This window comes from Pelodiscus sinensis, chromosome 12 (assembly GCF_049634645.1).
Source record: "Pelodiscus sinensis isolate JC-2024 chromosome 12, ASM4963464v1, whole genome shotgun sequence".
Classification (NCBI taxonomy): domain Eukaryota; kingdom Metazoa; phylum Chordata; order Testudines; family Trionychidae; genus Pelodiscus; species Pelodiscus sinensis.
In genome coordinates, this window is record NC_134722.1 from 43,083,705 (window position 1) to 43,103,124 (window position 19,420).

General features: G+C 54.4%; 1 protein-coding gene across 1 annotated transcript; it reads right to left on the reverse strand.

The window, feature by feature from the left end:
- Window positions 1–5,710: 5,710 nt before the first annotated feature.
- Window positions 5,711–8,965, reverse strand: LOC142831091 (C-C motif chemokine 17-like). The gene is made up of 3 exons (XM_075940364.1): window positions 8,000–8,965; window positions 6,665–6,779; window positions 5,711–6,121 (listed from the first exon to the last, which is right to left on the reverse strand). Exons 1-3 carry the CDS (start codon window positions 8,181–8,183, stop codon window positions 6,001–6,003), a joined length of 420 nt encoding a protein of 139 aa, XP_075796479.1. The 5' UTR covers window positions 8,184–8,965; the 3' UTR covers window positions 5,711–6,000.
- Window positions 8,966–19,420: the final 10,455 nt, after the last annotated feature.

Below are 19,420 nucleotides of genomic sequence, written 5' to 3' on the forward strand. Positions count from 1 at the left end.
ACCTTTAAACCCCTCCCTGGTCATTTGTCCAAGTTTCCACTTTTTCTAAGCTCCCTTTCTGTGCTTAAGATCACCAAGGATTTCCCCTGTAAGCCAGTCCGATCTCCTACCATGTTTGCTTCTCTTGCTACGCATCGGGATAGTTTCTTTCTGTGCCTTCAATTAAAGCTTCTTTAAAATACTGCCAGCTGTCCTGGACTCTTTCCCCTTCATGTTAGCATCCCAGGGGATTCTCCCCATCAGGTCTCTGAGGGAGTCAAAGTCTGCTTTCTGAAGTCCAAGGTGTGTATTTTACTACTCTCTTTTCTTCCTTTGGTCAGGATCCTGAAATCTACTATCTCATGATCACTGCTTCCCAGGTTGTCGCCCACCTCTACTTCCCCTATTAGTTCCTCCCTGTTTGTGAGCAGAAGGTCAAGCGGCGCACGGCTCCTGGTCGGATCCTTCAGCACTTGTACCAAGAAGTTATCCCCACCATTCTCCAAAAACTTCCTGGATTGCCTGTGTACTGCCATATTGGTCTCCCAACAGATGTCAGGGTGATTAAAGTCCCCCACGAGAACCAGGGCCTGTGATCCAGAAGCTTCTCTCAGTTGTCCGAAGAAAGCCTCATCTACCTCATCCACCTGATTCGGTGGCCTGTTGTAGACACCAACCACAACATCAATGCTGTTGTTTGCACCTCTAAACTTAAGCCATAGAATCTCAGCAGGCTTTTCTCCCTCTATATACTGGAGTTCTGAGCAGTCATAGTGCTCTCTTACATATAGTGCAACTCCTCCTCCTTTTCTCCCCTGCCTGTTCTTCCTGAAAAGTTTATACCCTTCTACGACAGCGCTCCAGTCATGCGAGTCATCCCACCAAGTCTCTGTTATCCCAATTAAATCATATTTCTTGGTCTGGGCCAGGGCCTCCAGTTCTTCCTGTTTGTTGCCCAGGCTTCTCGCATTGGTGTGCAAACACCTCAGATAACCTCCTTTGTTCCTCTTTTCATTTTTTCCCACTTTCCCACTCACCACAGGGTTTTGGTCACCATCCCCCAACGAACCTAGTTTAAAGCCCTCCTCGCTAGGTTTGCAAGCCTGCCCACGAAGATACTCCTTCCTCTCTGTTAGGTGGATCCCATCTCTTCCTAACAATCCTTGCGCCCGGTACAGAGTCCCATGGTTGAAGAAACCAAAGTCCTCTCTCCAATACCACCTGCGCAACTACGCATTTACTTCCTCAATTCGACGATCCCTGCCCAGTCCTTTCCCTTCAACAGGAAGGATGGACGAGAACACCACTTGCGCTCCAAATTCTTTGATCCTTCTTCCCAATGCTACGTAATCCACAGTAACCCGCTCAAGGTCATTCTTGGCCTTATCGTTAGTTCCCAAGTGGAGAAGCAGGAAGGGGTAGCGAGATCCGAAGGTTTGATCAGCTTGGTAAGCCTCTCAGTCACGTCCTGAATGTGAGCTGTCGGTAAGCAGCACACCTCTCGAGATTCCAGGTCCAGCGGCAGATGGATGGCTCAGTCACTCTTAGGAGGGAGTCCCCGACCACCACCATCAGTCGTCTTCTTTTGGGGGTGATGGTTGTGGAACCTCATCCCTAGGACTACGCATCCCATGCCTTCCTGTAGATGGTGTTCCCTTCCGGTTTTTTCCTTGTGAGGGCCCTTCCAAAGCATTCACAATCTCAGTGCCTGTGGAGAGAGCCTGACGGGGCATTGTCTCAACGACCTGACTACATGCCTACTGCTTCAGAGAGACTTTAACACAAGACTTCAAAGAGAAGCCTCTGAACTGTCATTCATGCTTAACTTTGACACTTTACGTATGGGCCTTAACAAAGATGCTAATTATCTTACCCATTACAAAGATAGCTTCCCCAATTATCACATCTAATATCATTATCTCATAGACACTCACCTCCCCCCTTATTCCCCCTCTGTTCTAAAATCTGATTTGTCTATTTTATATGTGTGCACTTTTTTTGATTGTATCCCTTTGGTATATATGGTTGTGCCAATTTTCTTCCACAATTTGAACTGAGGAAGTGGGTCTGGCCCACAAAAGCTCATCACCTAATAAACCATCTTATTAGTCTTTAAAGTGCTGCATAGTCCTGTCTTTTGTTTCATCCCCTTTTTTTAGCTGCCCAGTGCTAAACTGAGAACTGGCTTTGATCAGAAAACCCAGCACGTGCCTTTTGGCTAAAGGCTCCTCTGAAATGTTACCTCCCCTTTCACGTTGAGCCCTAAACATCTTAGCGCTTGAAATAACCTGAGTGCAGGAGAGACAGGCATGAAAAGGCAGCCAGGAGTAGAAGGCACAAAGCAAGCAGCCAGTGAGACTTCCCTATGCCTGCTAACCCCCATTACCAGCATTGTTTACTAAGCTCCAGTCAATGACCCTTGTGCGTGTGCACAGAAGACAACAGGACTGCGGCACAAGTGGCATGGGGACTGTCATGAATAGGATCTGCTGAGGAGAGTCTGACTTACCCGGAGAGTGAGGAAATGGTTAAGCAACTCTGGAGATGCACTTGAAGGAGGGGGCTTCGGGCATTCAGCCAATGAAATGCCAGGTAGGAACTTCGAAATGCCAGAGGATTTTTTGTGTCTCTTCCTTTGGTTTTAGATCAGAGCAGTTATTCCCCAGGTAGCAGGAGAGAAGGGCTCTCCCAGGAATGGACTCCTTGAACTGTGTAAGTAGGGAAAAGTTTAGATCGTCCCTCGGGTTTTACTGTTTTCCTTGTTTGGGGGATGGAAACACCCCGTCACATACTGTGCTTGCAACAATAGTCTTGTTTTGATAATAAAAGAGTTTTCTTGTTGTTTTGAGTAACTGGTGTTGGTTGATTTCTGTGTCCTTACACCAAAGTGACTAAGTTACCTGGGAGGAGCAGAGTCCCATTCCTCTCTGCAGATTACCTCTGTTTCTCTTCCCAACTCCAAGCAAAATGGAGGTTGCGGGTAGGGGGAGAGTTTTGCCTCAGGGAGGGGATTCCAAGAGATCTCTTCCTGGGAAAGGGCTTTTTTTATTATTTACACTTGGTGGGGGCAGCGACCAATTGTCTTTCTTTTGGGTCCCAGGGAAACTGGGACCAGATAAGTTTGTCTCTGAGAGTTACAGAGACAGGTTCTTACGGAGTTTATTCTGCTAGCCGGCCCCCATAGCCACACTCAAAGTGCCAGGTTGTGGAACTGAGCCATGACGGGGACCATAAGTGAACCTGCTGGCCCTTTAGTGCTGCCAATGAGGCGGAAGGAGCAAAAAGCCCAGCTTGATCCTCAGAGTCCAGGCTCAGTTTACAGGTCGGTCGGCTGGGAAACACACCTGTGTTTGTAACTGCAGCTGAGCCCATGTAACAGTGGATCCCTGCCATGGCAAACATGGACCCTTTACCAGGCTAGTTTCACAGGTGCCTCTCAGACTGGAAATGCCCCACCAACTGGAAAGGGACGAATCCGACTCCGGAGGAGCCCTGGAGGTTTTGAAGTAAAAAGTGAAAGTTAACACGTGACCTGGGAATTCGTACATGGCAGGTAACTTCTCCGCTTCTAAGGCACTTTGTCAATGGGGCTTAAGCCAGCTGCCTGTGAACACTGGTCCTCACGCAGTCGGGTGGGGCCAGCCAGTGAGTGGGAGGCGGCTGGAGCAGAAAGGGTGCCTGGAATGTAGTGTGAAAGCGGAGTCAAAGGGAAGCACTAAGCAGTTCCCTTCCCTGCTGTGTATTGGCCCTGGGGAATCACATTCCCATCAGCTCAGCATTGCTTCTGTCTCCTCTCCATGGCCACATGCAAAGGCCAACAACACAGAGCCCTTGGCAGAGGCTGCTGGCTTGGAGTATGAGCTGCGGGGGAGTTTGGAAAGACTTTCTGCAGCTGGAGGCCAATGGCGCGACGGGCCCTGCAGGGCGGGAGAGCGGCTGGTGTCAGTCGGCCTGCGGGGCCGTGGAATGGGAATGGGCTGCTGTGCTGGAGACAGGCCAGACGTGGGCAGCAGAGGCTCAGCAATGGCAAACGAACTGCTACTGGGCAAAGTTAGGAAAAGCCGCCTCTGCCCATGTTGGGACTGAACCATCAGCACAGGGAAGAGCCCGACCCCTCAGAGTGTGCCCACTGGTTTGTTCCAGCCCCTGGCAGCTGCCTTCATTTGCTGAGGTGTCCTGTGTTTGGAGCAGCTCAGGGAACCCGCAGCTCCTCAGCAGGGGACACTGGCCGACGTGTACCCCGCATCCGGCCCCTCTCCTGAGGGGATAAGTGCAGCCCGGCCCTGGTGCAATCGTGCGGCTCCGTCGTTTGCTAGGCTCCATGAGGAGAGCTCCCCCGCAGAATCGCTTGCTATCAGGGCCCTGCAGCCAGCCAGCACGCCTATCTAGGTTGGCCACTTGCCTCTCCATCCAAACTGTGCTGTCCACAGGGGGATAAACTCAGGGCTACTCTAGGGATGGGGAGGGGTGTGCAAAATGGGAGAGGCATGCAAATATAGCCCCGCCCATCGTGACTTACACAAGGCCTCCCCCACAACCTCATGCCCCGGAATGTTTCTGGAGCCTCCTTTGGATGCTGGGATCACTCCAAGCACTTTTCCCTTTCTGAGAGCTGCAAACAGCCCAGGCCTTTTACATGGCTCCATGAACAACCAGAGCCGTGGTGCTGGAACAATACTGGGACTGGGCTTGCTGAGCTGCACCCCAGGGCCGGTTAAGGCATGGGCTAGCTGGGAAGCTGCCCCTTATAGCTGCCATCACACCCCGCACACCCGGCTACCAGGCTGCAGCAGCTCGCACCAGCTACCCTGCACCGACCGGGGCAGGGGACCCATTAACCTCCGCAGCGCTGGCCAGCAGCGCCCCTCCCCCCATGGCCACAGGCCCTGGGCTGCACACCAGCGGTGGTAGCTGGGCTGGGCCGGGCCAGGCCAGGCACGCGCGTCCTGCTGCCACCACCTCTGTGCGCCCTCCAGCATGTGTTGGGCGGGGGCAGGGCCACGCATGCGCCCTCCCCCAACCAGGGGCACAATTAAACTGTCTTTCCGGGGCACCAAAATGGCTCGTTCCAGCCCTGCTGTACTCAGGGATCCTGGAGCCTGCTACCCTACAGCTGTGGTTGTACACCTGGGGGTTCCCCCTGCTCCGCTGAACTCCTGACCCTCCAAACCTCTATGCAGCCTCCTGGAGAGAAATGGCAGCCCCTCCGTTGTGCGGAGGCATATGGGGTGCCAAGGGGTGCAGCGGAGGGGCAGGGAGGGAAATCTGCGGGACAGACCTATCAGGAAAATGGCCCGGCCGTGGCAGTGCAGTCACATGTGGGGAGGACACATCCCTGGCCCTGTCTAAAGATTGCGCTAAACTCCGAGGCACCATGTTTGCAGACAGGTGCCAGAGCTGAGAAGCTGGAAGCCAGGCAGCCTCCCACTGCTCTGGAGTTTCCCCTCGTCAAACACCTCTCGGGCAGGGAACCAGTTGCCATGTGCCATGAGGAATTGCCTTTGGTTGGGTGGTGCCTTATAAAAGAAATTCCTACCCTGGGCCAGCCCTCTACCGGCCTCCTTCGCTGTGCACGAGTGTCCCCCCCGCCCCACCGCGGAAGCTAGAAGGTCACCAGAAAGGAGTCCCCCGCCTCTGCCCCTCTATGTCCCCACTTTCTGATTGTGGGTCTTTCAGTGAATCAGCAAACTGTAGCCCTAGGAGCCGTTAATACCAACCCGTGAGGATCATGAACAGTCACCAACACTGAGAGGGTAGCAATGGAGCTTTAATATCTGTGCGCCTGTAACAGCTTGTGGCTGTTCTTGCAAGGACAAGAAGATTCTGAAACACAACCTCTGCGGCTGTCCTGCCCAGAGTGTCCTCCTCTACATGCACACGGCTAGCTCGCGCTCTCACAGCTGAGCTGTTTGTCCATCTGTCAGTGTTGCAACAAGAACAGTCCAGTGAGGTAGGTGGAATGAAGAAATGAGCAGAGATTGCAGAAAGTAGCAGGCTCTGCCGGGGCTTTGGGTGGAGCATTTATCTGCGATGCGCTGACTGTGATTTTTGTTTCTTCTTTGCCTCCAAGCGGCTGATTGCTCTCTTCACCCAAAGCTTTGAGGGATCAGCACAGACCTTGCGGTCAGCACGGGTCTCCAACCTGCAAACGGAAAAGCAAGGGAGTCAGTAAGGAGGGGCACCTTTGTATTGGTATTTGGAAACATCTTGCCCTTTCGTTTTCTTGCACCAGTTTCCCGCACCCTTATCTGCCTTGTGCATTTAGACTGAAAACTCTTTGGGCCTGGACTGTATTTTATATACATCCCTACCGCACCCAGCAATTTGGGCCCTGATCTACACTGGGGCCTTTTGCTCAGTTGTAATACAAAATATTATCCATAAGTGTGACACCGCTCATACAGATAGCTCATCCTCTCCAATCCTGCTAGGCTATTTGTGCCTATAACACCCTGCCCCAAGCCTAATGACCCTTCTCACTACTGGAGATTGCCCGCTCCTGCTCTGTGTATAAAGAAAACCTCCCATACATAGGGGCAGAGCCTGACTTCATGGCCGTCAGTCACCTCTGTGACTTGATGTGACAACTGGCATCTCAGGCTGACACCTTCTCTGACTTGCTGGTGAGGGGCACCATAACGGGGTAGCGGGAGAATCAGCCCTGGAGGGAATGGATGCTACTTACACGACAGCTTGTAAGTGGCAGTCGCTGGAAGTCCTGTAGAAATCCACCAGTTTAGTGAACTGAATTGGGCCAGTCACGTAATCAAAGCAGCATTCCTTGGGAGTGTCAGGTCTCGCTGTGGAAGAGAAAGCTGGTGAATACCAAACTCTGTGTTCCTGGACTTTCTCAAGGTCTCTGCTCTCCCTTTCAGTCGCCTCTGAAAACTGCATTAAGACTGAGAACTGTGGCTGATATTCAACCCCATCCCCCCAGCCCACCCATTACCTTCCAGGGATGGGGATTCCCAGGCTAACATGCAGGTACCGCGCACAATTAAGTTTCAGAGTGTCTGACCGCACAAAGCTGTAGCTGGGAACACACCTGCCATGGGGTCCTTCCCTGGTGTCGCTCTGGGGTGCACTGTGGCTACAATGAATTTCATAGCTACCCTGAGTTAGAGCTCAGCTCTGGCCAGGCTTTTCCAAAGTGCCTTATGATTTCAGGTGTCTCCGGTTGTGGGTGCACAACCTGACATGCCCTCAAGAGACCTGATTTTCAGAAATTGCTGAGCACCAGTCATCTGAAAATTAGGCCTCTTTAAAATGACTCTTTTGGTGTTCCCAGAATTTTAAGTATCCAAACTAACTTCTCGCTTTGGAAAATGTGGGACAAAAACTTCTGCTTCAAAAAAACCCCAGCTTTGTATTGCTTAAACTAAGGGAGACTCCCCATTAACTGTAAGCAGTATGGGACACCTAGCACATGGTTGAATAACTCTAATTACATCCTGTAGGGGGCAGTGGTACAAATAATCTGTCGCCATTACATGATAAGGCCAGAAATAAATCTGCTGGTGTGTGTTAGTCTGGCTTTCTCTCCCTGTACTCTCCAGTACTTAAGGTCCCTTCTATGAAAGTCAGAATTCTGAGTCTGTCCTGTCACAGTTACCTGACCTGGGAATGATCAGAAGGTGACAGCAGGATTATGGCAATCAAATGGGGGACTAGTGGCAAGAGGAGATGAACCCTTAAACACAGATCCTATTTACCGACAAACCTCATTAGAAAAGAGAAGGAATAAAAACTTAACCCTCTCCAGCCCTGCCAGAAGTGGGCGCAGTTTCTATTGACTCTGGAGAGCGGGACCAGCTCAGTTCAGCACGGAATTGTGCCTTTTCCAGTTGTCTCCAGGGTGGTTTCCATAACCCTCCCAACAGCCCCTGCTGCAATTCCAGACACTCGGGGCTAGAACCTTGGCCGATGTAAAGGGACATCGCGCCGTAGATTTCAGTGGAACTTCTCCTCTTACACCAGCTCAGGAGCTGAGCGCGGCTCCCGTCCCAAGGGTCCTACTTACCTGTTGCATATCGATACGAAACAGCCAGGAGGAAAGTGGCCAGCAGAGCTGTCCTCAGGCTGATCATGGTGTGGAGTGGAGTGGGCTTTCTGCTCTGCTCCGCTCTTCTCCTGCTGGCTGGGAAGTTAGATCTGAGCGGCCATACCAGGCAATTTATTCTGTCTGTGCAGCCCACACAAGCCATGGTTCAGAGAATTTCCCCAGAGTTCATGAGAAAAACCAACCCAGGAAGCAGGGCGAGATTCCACAAAATGTGTCTGATTTTAACTCACGAGGAAGGACCCCTGGGAACAGCACTGGAAAAGAGAACACATCACTTCTGCATTCGCAGGAAACTAGCTAGTGAGCTCAGCCAGCCTGGCTTCCGACCGCTTCAGCTACCTCTCGCGGGGTGGCCCCCACAGAGACTCCCAGCCCCAGAATGTGTTCTGCAGCGCCCGGCCCTTCCCTGCACAGGTCAGCGACTTTAGATCCTGTAAGGGGACAGTATCCACGCTGTGCTCCTTGAAAGAGAGTTACCGCCCAGCCCAGTTTACACATTCCTATGGAGTCAGAAAACACAGATTATTTAACTACAAAGTAAGAGGTTTGAACTCAGCACAAGGTGTTAAAACCTTGGCCACATGCTTCCAGCAACAGGGCTGATCACAGTTCAGGTCAGGATCTCTCCCAGCGTCACATGGACACTTCCTTTGTCATCTTAGGTGGAAAAGAAAGAAATATTGATGGGCCATTTCCTCTGAGGGGGGGTTGGGTCCTCTTCTTTGCCGCACAATGGCCACTTGCCCAGTGACTGGCCATCAGCTTCGACACCTGGCTAGAGCGTGTCCAGTGTCTTTGAGAAACAGGTTTGTTCATTCCCCATTTGCCCACATGTCAGCAATGGCTCCAGCCTCTCTCCCTGTCTTTACCCGTAAGGGTGCTACATGCATTGCACCGTATTATTGGGCAGGGAATTCAAATGACACCTCCCAAGGCAGATTTTGTACAATGACGTGCAGGGTGTGGACAAGGGGTGCATCCAGTCCAGCCTGGGAGGCAGTGCCCTAGGGAGCAGGCTGTAACCAGGAGAGGGCTGCTCAGGATGGTGAATTTATTGCATTAAATATGACTATAGGAGGCTAATTTGCTTGAGTTGAAACTGTGAATTCGGGAATCGAATCCTCCATTTTTATTGTATTTGATCTGATCAATAGGGGTCGCAGTTTCATTCCTCCTGGGAGCAATGGTTGCGCTTAATCTAAACTAAATGAGTATATGTGTATTGGTGCTTTGTATTGGATATGGACACTCATTACAGTCTTCTCATTCACATCAGCTGTGAGTGTCTGCAGTCCACAGCAGAACCTAGGCCTAAGCTGGCTTCCTTCTTCTCTGGGAAGGCCTCCTGCATTTGGGAAGGGTTCCCAAGACACATGGATCTTGGTTCCTCTAGGGAGGCCAATGACCTGGTCACCATCTCCCTCAATGTCATCCGCAGGATGCTGTAGGGGCATGTCACTGCCTGCTGCTCAGACCCCGCCCCTTCCTGGATCGATACGGAAAGTCGAGAGGAACGGGGGTTCCTGTCTGGCAGAAAGTGCCTCTCTGCCTGGGACACCTCCCAGGAAGCATGCGCAGCTCCGGCAGTGACGACACAACCCCACCTGATCACCCACTGCCACGTCTGCCGTTCCTGACCAAGCTGGCTGCAAAGTGAGCCCAGAGCCCTCTGCTAGCTCATCTCCCCGCAGCTCCCGCACCGGAAGAGAAGCGTCTGAGTGCTGGTTCTTGGTGCAGTCCAGGCTTTGCTCCTGATTTCTGTGTTTTGTCTTCAGTCCATTGGCTCACAAGCCTTCTTGGCTGGAAGAACTTGGAAGAAGCAGAAGCAGAAGTGGAAGCACTACGGTGCACCTGTCTGTGACCACAGGGCTTGGGTTTGTATGGCCCGCTAGGGCAGAGCCAAGCACCCTGGCTTTATTCCATGCACTAAGGGCTTGTCTTTGCACTCAGCAATTCTCCCATCAGCATAGTTAATCCAGCCTCCCCAAGAGGCTACCCACTAGGAGGTGGAACCCCAAGCCTAGGGGACCAGCCCCAGCCCCACTTTAAACTCTTGTCCCATCAGCCACTGGGCTCCTTGTAAACTCTGGGATGGATTCTCCGGACTGCTCTTGGATTGTTCTAAATCCTGATCTGGTATCTGGAGGGGATAATCCGCAGGCATTGCAAGGGTCCTTCCAGACAAGAGATCTCGCATCCTGCACCCCACTCCCAGCCTCTTGCTTCCCTTGCCTTCCTGCACTTTACATCTGATCTAGTGACCTGACGACCTACCGCCAAGTGCCTTTTGCTGGCCCAAGGTTGAAAAGCTCTCTGCTAGCAAGAGACAAAGAAGTCTCAGACTGAGCTGAGCGTGTGTGGTTGTATAAGAGAGGACCCACGCTGGAGGTCAGGAAGACCTTTTAACCTCTCCTGTCAGTTTGTACAATCAACGGGGAGGGGGGAGCCAGAGCGTATTGACCCTTATTGCTGAAGCCGCCGGTGCTAGAGACGGAATACCAGCGCAGGGAGATCAAAACTCTTCTGCTGTGGAAATGCCTAGCTTGCTGTGTGCCCGACAGGTGCAGAGAGTGGGACGTGCTGAGCAGGGGTCACTGGGATGAGTTTTGAAAGGGGCGATGTTCAAAACCTTCAGTGCTTTCCTCTGCAGCAAAGGACACACTCGGATTCAAGGATCCTCAAAGGCCGCCTGAAGAAGAGGGACCAAATTTACTGAAGTACTCTTCAGAACATAGAACAGCTATTCTGGGTCAGATCAAAGGGCCTCCTAGCACAGCAGTGGGCAATGCCAGGTGCCCCAGAGCGAATGAACAGAACAGGTTGAAGTGATCTGTCCTCTGTGACCCGTTTCAAGCTTCTGACACACAGGGTGTGTCTAGACTACATGGCTCCATCGACGGAGCCATGTAGATGAGTTTACTTGGCAAAGGGAAATGAAGCGGCTATTTAAATAATCGCCGCTTCATTTATGTCAAAATGGCCGCCGTGCTGTGCCGATCAGCTGTTTGTCGGCAGTCTAGACGGGGATCTGCCGACCCCAGTACCCTTCGTCAGCAGATCCTGTAAGCCTCGTTTCCTTTTGCCGAGTAAACTCATCTACGTGGCTCCATCGACTGAGCAATGTAGTCTAGACACACCCACAGAGGCTACGGGCACCACTCCTGCCTAGTCTGGCTAATTGCCATTGACGGATCACTGGAGTTCTCTGACTCTTTTTTGAACCCTGTTAAAGACCTGGCCTTCACAATATCCTCTGGCAAGGAGTTCCACAGGTAAGGGAAATACTTGCTTTTCTTTGTTTCAAACCTGCTGCCTACTAACTGCAGTTGGGGACCCCTAGTGCTTATGCAATGAGAGGGAGTTTATACCACTCCTTTATTTACATGCAGGTTTTGATACAGCACCCTTCACCATGGTATCTGAACAAACACACATAGGGCACATCTAGACTCCGCAGGCCAGGCTGCGGAGGGGCGAGCCCAGGGCCGTTTTGGCTTTCGTGGGGGAGGTGTGTGGCACTGCGAGCCGCAGGTGTGTGCGGACCCCAGGGAGGACCAGGCTGCTCCCGACTCCTCTGCCGCCCATGGGATCCCACTGTGGCCAGACACATCCCTTGCCTGCTTGTCCGTGGCCTGGAGGAGGGGGTGGCTAGCGGGCAGCATGGTCCTGTGGCCACCTCTGTGCCTCTGTGAGGCAGGGTTTGCAGTGCACACATGGCCTTGCTCCCAGGACATCCCCTCCTCTGCCCCTGGGACTGTGGGTCACTGCTCACAGAGGAGGGCACGGCCTCAGGGACAGTGTCTGCAGGGACAACTGGCCACCTCTCCCTCTGTGAGTTCTCCACAGCCAGACCACCTGGGACTGAGGGGAGAACCACAGCACCTGAGCCAGCCGCCAGAGCCTGGGGTACCCAAAAGTGCACCATGATCCAGGAAGACCAGATGCAGCAGCATGTCAGCATCCCGCACAACATGCAACAGACCCTGGTGCAGAAGATCCAGGATGACGCAGAGTGGAGGAACTGCGCCTGGGACCAGCTCATGCAGCGATAGCTATCGCTTCTCCTGGCTACCACCCTCCTGAACCCCTCCCCGCTATGCCCATTCCCCCTCCCTCTGCCCCCAAGCGATGCCTCTGCTCCTTCCCCAAGTGATGCCTATGCCCCCTCCCCAAGAGATGCCCATGCCCCCTACCCCTACCCCCCCACTATCCCTGATCCCTCTCTAGGACCCCACTCCTGCACACCCCTCGGTGTTCCCTGGACCCGTTACCCTCCCGCACATGGACTGCAGCCTGAGAGTGACTTAACTCATGAGGAGGGCCCTGATGGTGGCCTTCCCCATGCCGAACAGGTTGCCCACCGACCGGTAACTGTCAGCGGTGGCAAGCTTCCAAATGGCTATTGCAACCTGCTTCTCCAGAGAGTGGTGGGCTGCAGATGGGTGTTGCATCATCACTTAGCTCCAAAAAGGTGGCCTTTCACATGCCAAAATTTTGGAGCCACTGCTGGTCGTCCCACCGCTCCATCACCAGCCGGTCCACCACTCGGAACAGGTGTCCAGCCTCCAGAAACGCCTCTCCACAGGGGGGTGCGGTTGTGAGAGAGGCGCACCCACGGAGAGAACCCCCAGAATGAGCTCAGGGTGGAGCTTGGTTAGGACGGCAGCTGGCACAAAGTGCAGCTCCGGCTCCATGGCACCAAGAGAAAATCTGTGGCGTCCAAAAAAGCAGGGCAACCACAGCAGGCACTGCGAGAGCTTTGCAGTCCCGCCCAGAGGTAGCAAGCGCACGGCAGGAGCAGAGACACGGCTGCCCGGCGGGGTCCCTTTCAGCGTGTGTCTCTGCAAGGCTCCGGCGCCAGCACTCGGAAGCAGCTGGTGACCTAAAGCCCTGGCTGAAGTGGTTCTGGGTGGCCTGTTATGCAAGAGAGCGTCCAATCAGTCTGGACGCTGTCTCTCAAAAAAGCAGATTGATTTCTCGATGTGCTTTGGCAGTGTGGACGATCTTAGGAAGACGTTTTTTCGGCAGATCTCTTCTGAAAGAAGCCTGCAGTCTAGACGTACCCTGAGCCTGCACAGCGGGGAGAGGGGAAAGTTTGTCTGGGAGCATCCATGGGAGCCAGGCTCCTGTTCATTGCTGTGGGGTGGCTCCTGTGTGTTCAGCAGTGCCCGGGCGAGCAAGGCGCTTTCCAGAACACAAGGGGAAGTGGCTCCTGTCCCAAGGAGCAAGGAGGCTAAGTCCCAAGAAGAGAAGTCAGGAAGGGGAACAACTGAAGAGATTTTACATAGAAATTAAGCAGATTTCACTTCAGTGAAAGCAGAAGTGCTGAAATCACAACATCTGTTTTGAAGCAGTGTTGGGTCCAGGCAGCCGGTTCCCCTTTCCTGGGTGTGGGGGAGAGCGAACCTTGGACCAGGATCCTTTAAACAGTGATAAATCCAGAGCGACCCTATGGAGTCCATGGAAAGGAGATCAGAATCCCTCAGCACTTCCTGATATTGCGCACGTTGTTCTGAGTTCTGGGCTCACGTCTACCTGTGCAGCCAGAGAAGCTAACGCGGAGCAGCCTGGGCAACCAAGCGCTGAGTTTGCCTCGGTATTTCCCTGCAGAACCCTACGACAAGCTCTCCTGCCTCCTGCCGTGACGGCCAAGCAGAGAAATGGTGTTGGAAAGCCAAGTGGGTTCACGCGTTCGCTCTTCGCGCCATCTCTGTGTTCCCCCTGGGCTGCCTCCACTCCCCAGAGCCACGCACCTCCCTGCTGCAGATTACCCCAAGGGGCCGGGCAGGGAGTCGACACACACACCCAGCTCAAGGACTCTCCCTCTGAACAAAGAGTTTAGTCGCTCACCTGATACCTCCCCAACCTCCCCAGGGTGGCCGCCTTCTTCCGCCCTCCGGCAGGTCAGCCGCCCCCGGGGGATTGCCTCCCTTCCCTGCTCCCTGCATCAGCTTTCCTTTCCCAACCCGCCCTCCCCCCCGAGACCCAGCTCCTCTCAGTTCTCTGACAGAGGGGCCCTTGTCTGCAACTCCCTGGACCCTATTCTCAGGCCCACCACTGCCCCGTGGTACCCGCCGGCTCCGCCACACTTCCCCCGGAGCAGGGCAAATACTGGAGCAACACGGAGCGGACGTAGGAACTTTATGCCACTTCTCTCCTGGGTGGGGGCTGAAGAAACGTGAACAAGCGTCGTTCTAGCTGCTGCAATAGCGGCCGGGCTGCCGGGCACAGGTTAGAGCAGCCCTGAGACCTGCAGCCGATGGCAGGGGTCACGGTGCCTCCCGGGTGGCCTTGGAATGATGGACCCACAACTGCTGTAAAGCCCTTGTTCCAGCCCCCCCCATCCGCCCTTCATGCCCTGCACCGACGGCCGAACGCCAGCAGTGGGAGCGCTCCCTGGCCTGCTGAACGGGGGTAGCTACAGAGCGGCTGACCCCTGGGACCTGCTGAACCCGTGTTCCCACGGTGGGGACTGTCACCGAGCTCTGGTGCAGCCGCACTCCTAGGCTCACTCCGGCTGTTGCGGCTCCGCCTCAGACCTCACCCCCCAGGCCTCGCGGGTCAGCAGGAGGGGCTGTGGGCAGGTGTAGTTCTCCAGGTGGTCACCAGGAGATGCCATGTCCTGGGGGAAGGCCAGCACGGCTCCCAGCTCATCCCAAGGGCAGCTCCTGGGACTAAAGCAATCAGGAGCGGCCCGAGGCCGGCTGCGGCAGCTGGTGCCCCAGGCGGAAGGCGCGATCTGCGCCCCCGCCTGCATGGCCCTCAATGGCCGTGACATAATCATTGGTCACCTGGGCCAGCGGCGCCCTTGGCGACAGCCTAGTCTGCCTAGGCTCACAGGCTGCCCCTGAAAGCAATTACCACGACAGAGCAACACCTGCCTAAACTGCAGCGGATTGACCCTCCCCTGGTTACCAGTGGGCATTGGGTGTCCTGTGCCTTCGCGGGGCTAGCACAGCCCCAGCATCACGGCTGCCACCGCCCAGCAACGGAGACCCCCTGCAGGGTGTGAATGGCTCCCCAGGGGACAGGGATGAACCAAGCAAGGGCGCAGCTGAGCAGCAGGCAGGCCCTGCTGGAGGCTGGAGCATGCGGCCTGCACCGCAGGAGCGCTGGCTGCCCCGAAGCAGCAATATGGCGACCGGCAGGTCACAGAACATTTGCCGTGAGGGGCTCGGCAGGAGGTTCATGCAGGGTCAGCAGCAGGGTCTGGACACATCCAGTTGCAGCTTTCAGCCTCCTGTCGGGCCAGCCCTTTCTGGGGGACGCTGAAGCAACGGATGACCTGGCAGGTTCCTCGAGAGAGGGTGACGCGGGGCAGGGACGCCGTGCCCAGCAGAGTGTCGCAGGTAGAGGAGCCCACGATGGCGCTGCCCGGTTTCACCAGCTGACTGGACTCAGGTGAGCTGACCACGACTGACGTTCGGTATCTCCTGCTGAGCACGGGAAGAGACGAGCCCCCTACACTCCCCCTGCTGGTGCAATGGGGTCACAGGATCCACCCTGCAGCTCACACCAGGGTCCAGCTACCCAGTCACCCGCCTTCAGCCGTGACCAATGTTTGCTGCATGAGACCCGAGCTGTATCTTCCACAATGCACCTGGCCCCTGGGTCAATGCTGTGGGATTCTTACCTAGACCCACAGGCCCAAACTCCAGGGCTACGTCTACTCTGGCGGCTTCTTGCACAAGAACTCTTTTGCGGAAGAGTTCTTGTGCAAAAAAGCCTTCTGCAAAAAATCTTTCACAAGAGCGAGTCCACACTGCCATGTGCTTTTGCACAAGAGCATCCATGGCAGTGTGGATGCTCCCTTGTGCAAGAAAGCTCCGATGGCCATTTTAACCATAGGGCTTCTTGCGCAAGATATGCATGTTGCCTGTCTACACTGCCCTCTGATGGAAGAGGGAGAGGGAGAGGAATAACTCTTCCGGAAGACGCCCTGTTTTCCAACGCTGTACTGTACATTTACTTGCGGCAGAATGCTCGTGCAGTAGACAGCCGGCAAGTTTTTGCTCAAGAACAGCTGTCCTTGCACAAGAAGCTGCCAGCGTCGACCTAGCCCCAGAAGTGCTCAGGGGCCTGCACTTCTATTCACCAGCAAGAGTCCAGGGTGCTCAGCCATAGCACAACCCCCAACCAGGCCTCTGCCCAGCCTGTGGGAGAAGCCGAGGCCAGGCAGCATGTAGAGCCCCTGTTGCCATCTCTCCTGACTCGCTCTCTGCCTCTCCCCAGCCCACATAGAATCCCCCTCTCCTAGGGCCCCAGCCCCCTGGGCCACGCTCAGCCAGAGCCCTGCTACAGCCCCTTGCTCCAGTTCCACTCCAGCTGCTCCTTCCTTCACATGGAGAGAGCTCTGGGAATTCCTGGGGCCTGAGGGACCCCACTGAGCTTCCCCCCATCACCCTTCTTAGGCTGGGCTGGTGGCAGAGTGTCTCTGCTGTGATATCATCTCCCCTCAGAGCTTCACTCCCCTGCTCAGACCCACCCTGCTGCACTAAAGGGGTCTCCTGCTTGCTGCACTCCAGGCTCCCCTCAGACAGTACACCCCGTGGGGCAGAGAGCACACCAGCCTGCTCTGTTCAGGGACACCGGCAGAACAGAGGGTGCAAATATAACTGCCCCTTGGTGGATTTGAACCTGGGACCTCTGGAATTTAGTGTAGGAGCCTTTACTGCTCGAGTTTGAAACCAGCTGGCTCTCAGCTCAGGCTGTAGACTCCCTTGGTCTTACCTCTCACTGTCAGTGGTCTCAGTGCCACTCTTTGGGACAGTGACCCACCCTAAGGATGTGTCTAGACTGCATCCCTCTGTTGGCAGAGCAATGTAAATGAAGCACTTTGAAAGTGCATATGAAGCTGGGATTTAAATATCCCTCGCTTCATTTGCATAATCACAAAATGGCGTTCTTTCAAAAAAGTGCTATTTCGAAATTGAAATCGCAGGCTACACGCAGTTCTTTCAAAAACGGGGTGCTTTTTAGAAAGATCCTGTAAACCTCATTTGAGCACCCCGTTTTCAAAAGAACTGCATCTAGACTGCAGTTTCAATTTCGAAATAGCGCTTTTTCGAAAAAGCACCGTGACATGATTATGCAAATGAAGCACAGGATATTTAAATCCCAGCTTCATTTGCATTTTCAAAGTGCTTGATTTACATCCCTCTGCCGACAGAGGAGTGTAGTGTAGACCTAGCCTAGGTGTGGTGTGTGTGTGTTACACAAAGACCTGTGAACTGACTCTTATAGGGCTCCACACAACGCTGCCTCCCCCTTGCTCTGATCCTCGTCATTCACAAAGCTGAAAAAGAACGTCTCCCACCATTCCCCAAACAACAGCCAAATCCTGAGTCCCAAACAGGCATCTGCTCCTCCTAGGCAGAATATGGACTTGTCCCCCCGCGTGGCGATTCCTTTCTTCTGGCCTTCCATGCCGAACCCCGTAGAGTTCAAAGTCCCACTTACATTTCTTCCCCCTCCCTGTCTGATTGTAAACTGTGAGCAGCTCAAGCATTGAGGCTTTCTCTGCTTGGACACCCCAGTACCACCTGCCCCCGGGACTATATGTACAATATGATGGGGACTAATTTGGCTACAACTACTCAAGAGAGAGATCTTGGAGACACTGTGGATAGTTCTCTGAAAACATTCCCTCCGTGTGCAGTGACAGTCAAAAAAGCGAATAGAACGTTAGGAGTCATTTAAAAAGGGATAGCGCATAAGACAGAGAAGATCTTATTGCTTCTATATAAAACCATGGTACGATCACATCTTGAATACTGCCTACAGATGTGGTCACCTCATCTCAAAACAGTTATATTGACATTGGAAAAAGTTCCAAAAAAGAGCAAAGCGTAAGCTACACACTGGCATTCCAAATGTAAAGCGCTATCTACGTGCAGAGGTTTGTGAGTTGGGTCATTTTATTTTTATAGAACTCTCCTCTCCGTCTCACGCCCCTTCCCTAATGGCACCAGCGGCTACAAGATGCAATTGCCGGCGAAGTCACATGCTTCTCCACAGAATAATCTTGCTTGTTGGCTGAGGGATGCTGGAAGAGCCAGCCTAGGCTCCTATTCTTTCTGCCTTACCAATGCAATCTCCAAAAGAGATCCCAAAGACCAGCAGTGTGAAAGGCAGACTGCGAGGCAGAGCTGTGTGGGGCAGGGCTGTGCAAGGCAGGACTGTGCAAGCCAGTGCTATAGGAGGCTGGGCTGCACGAGGTAGGGCTGTGCAAGGTAGGGCTGTGAGAGGCAGCACTGTGTGAGGCAAGGTTGTGCGAGGCAGGGCTGTGCGAGGCAGTGCTATAAGAGGCAGGGCTGTGCGAGGTAGGGCTGTGTGAGTCAGGGCTGTGCTAGGCAGAGCTGTGTGAGGAAGGGCTCTTCAAGGCAGGACTGTGCAAGGCACTGCTTTGTGAGGCAGTGCTACGCAAGGCAAGGCTGTACGAGGCAGGGCTGTGCAAGGCAGCACTGTGTGAGGCAGGGCTGTGTGAGGCAGAGCTGTGTGAGGCAGGGCTGTGCAAGGTAGGGCCGTGCGAGGCAGGGCTGTACAAGGTAGGGCCGTGCGAGGCAGTGCTATACAAGGCAGAGCTGTTCAAGTTAAGGCTGTGCAAGGTAGGGCTGTGCAACGCAGGGCTGTGTGAGTCAGGGCTGTGCTAGGCAGAGCTGTGTGAGGAAGGGCTCTTCAAGGCAGGACTGTGCGAGGCACGGCTATGTGAGGCAGGGCGGTGCGAGGCAGTGCTATACAAGGCAGGGCTGTGCGAGGTTGGACTGTGCGAGGTAGGGCTGTGTGAGGCAGGGCTGTGCAAGGTAGGGCGGTGGGAGGGAGGGCTGTGCGAAGTAGGGCGGTGGGAGGCAGGGATGTACAAAGTAGGGCGGTGCGAGGCAGGGCGGTGCGAGGCAGGGCTGTGCAAGGTAGGGCGGTGGGAGGCAGGGTGGTGCGAGGCAGGGCTGTGCGAGGTAGGGTGGTGGGAGGCAGGGCTGTGCGAAGTAGGGCTGTGCAAGGCAGGGCTGTACGAAGTAGGGCTGTGTGAGGTAGGGTGGTGGGAGGGAGGGCTGTGCAAGGCAGGGCTGTACGAAGTAGGGCTGTGTGAGATAGAGCTGTGCGAGGTAGGTCAGTGGGAGGGAGGGCTGTGCGAAGTAGGGCTGTGCGAGGCAGGGCTGTGCGAGGCAGGGCTGTGTGAGGTAGGGCTGTGCGAGGCAGGGCTGTGCGAGGCAGGGCTGTGCAAGGCAGGGCTGTGCGAGGCAGGGCTGTGCAAGGCAGGGCTGTGCAAGGTAGGGCTGTGCGAGGTAGGGCTGTGCAAGCCAGGCGGATGGAAAGAAGGCCAAACCAGAAAGGAGTAGAAAAGGTCAATTTGGAACCTTCCTCTTTCTGATCCATCTCTCT

Excerpts from the sequence above, each read along its gene's own strand:
- LOC142831091 (XM_075940364.1), bottom strand. The coding sequence starts at position 8,183 with ATGGCTTGTGTGGGCTGCACAGACAGAATAAATTGCCTGGTATGGCCG. Across the intron at positions 6,780-7,999 it reads TTCGTATCGATATGCAACAG|CGAGACCTGACACTCCCAAG; the intron begins GTAAGTAGGACC and ends TCTCTTCCACAG. Across the intron at positions 6,122-6,664 it reads TGCCACTTACAAGCTGTCGT|GTTGGAGACCCGTGCTGACC; the intron begins GTAAGTAGCATC and ends TTCCGTTTGCAG.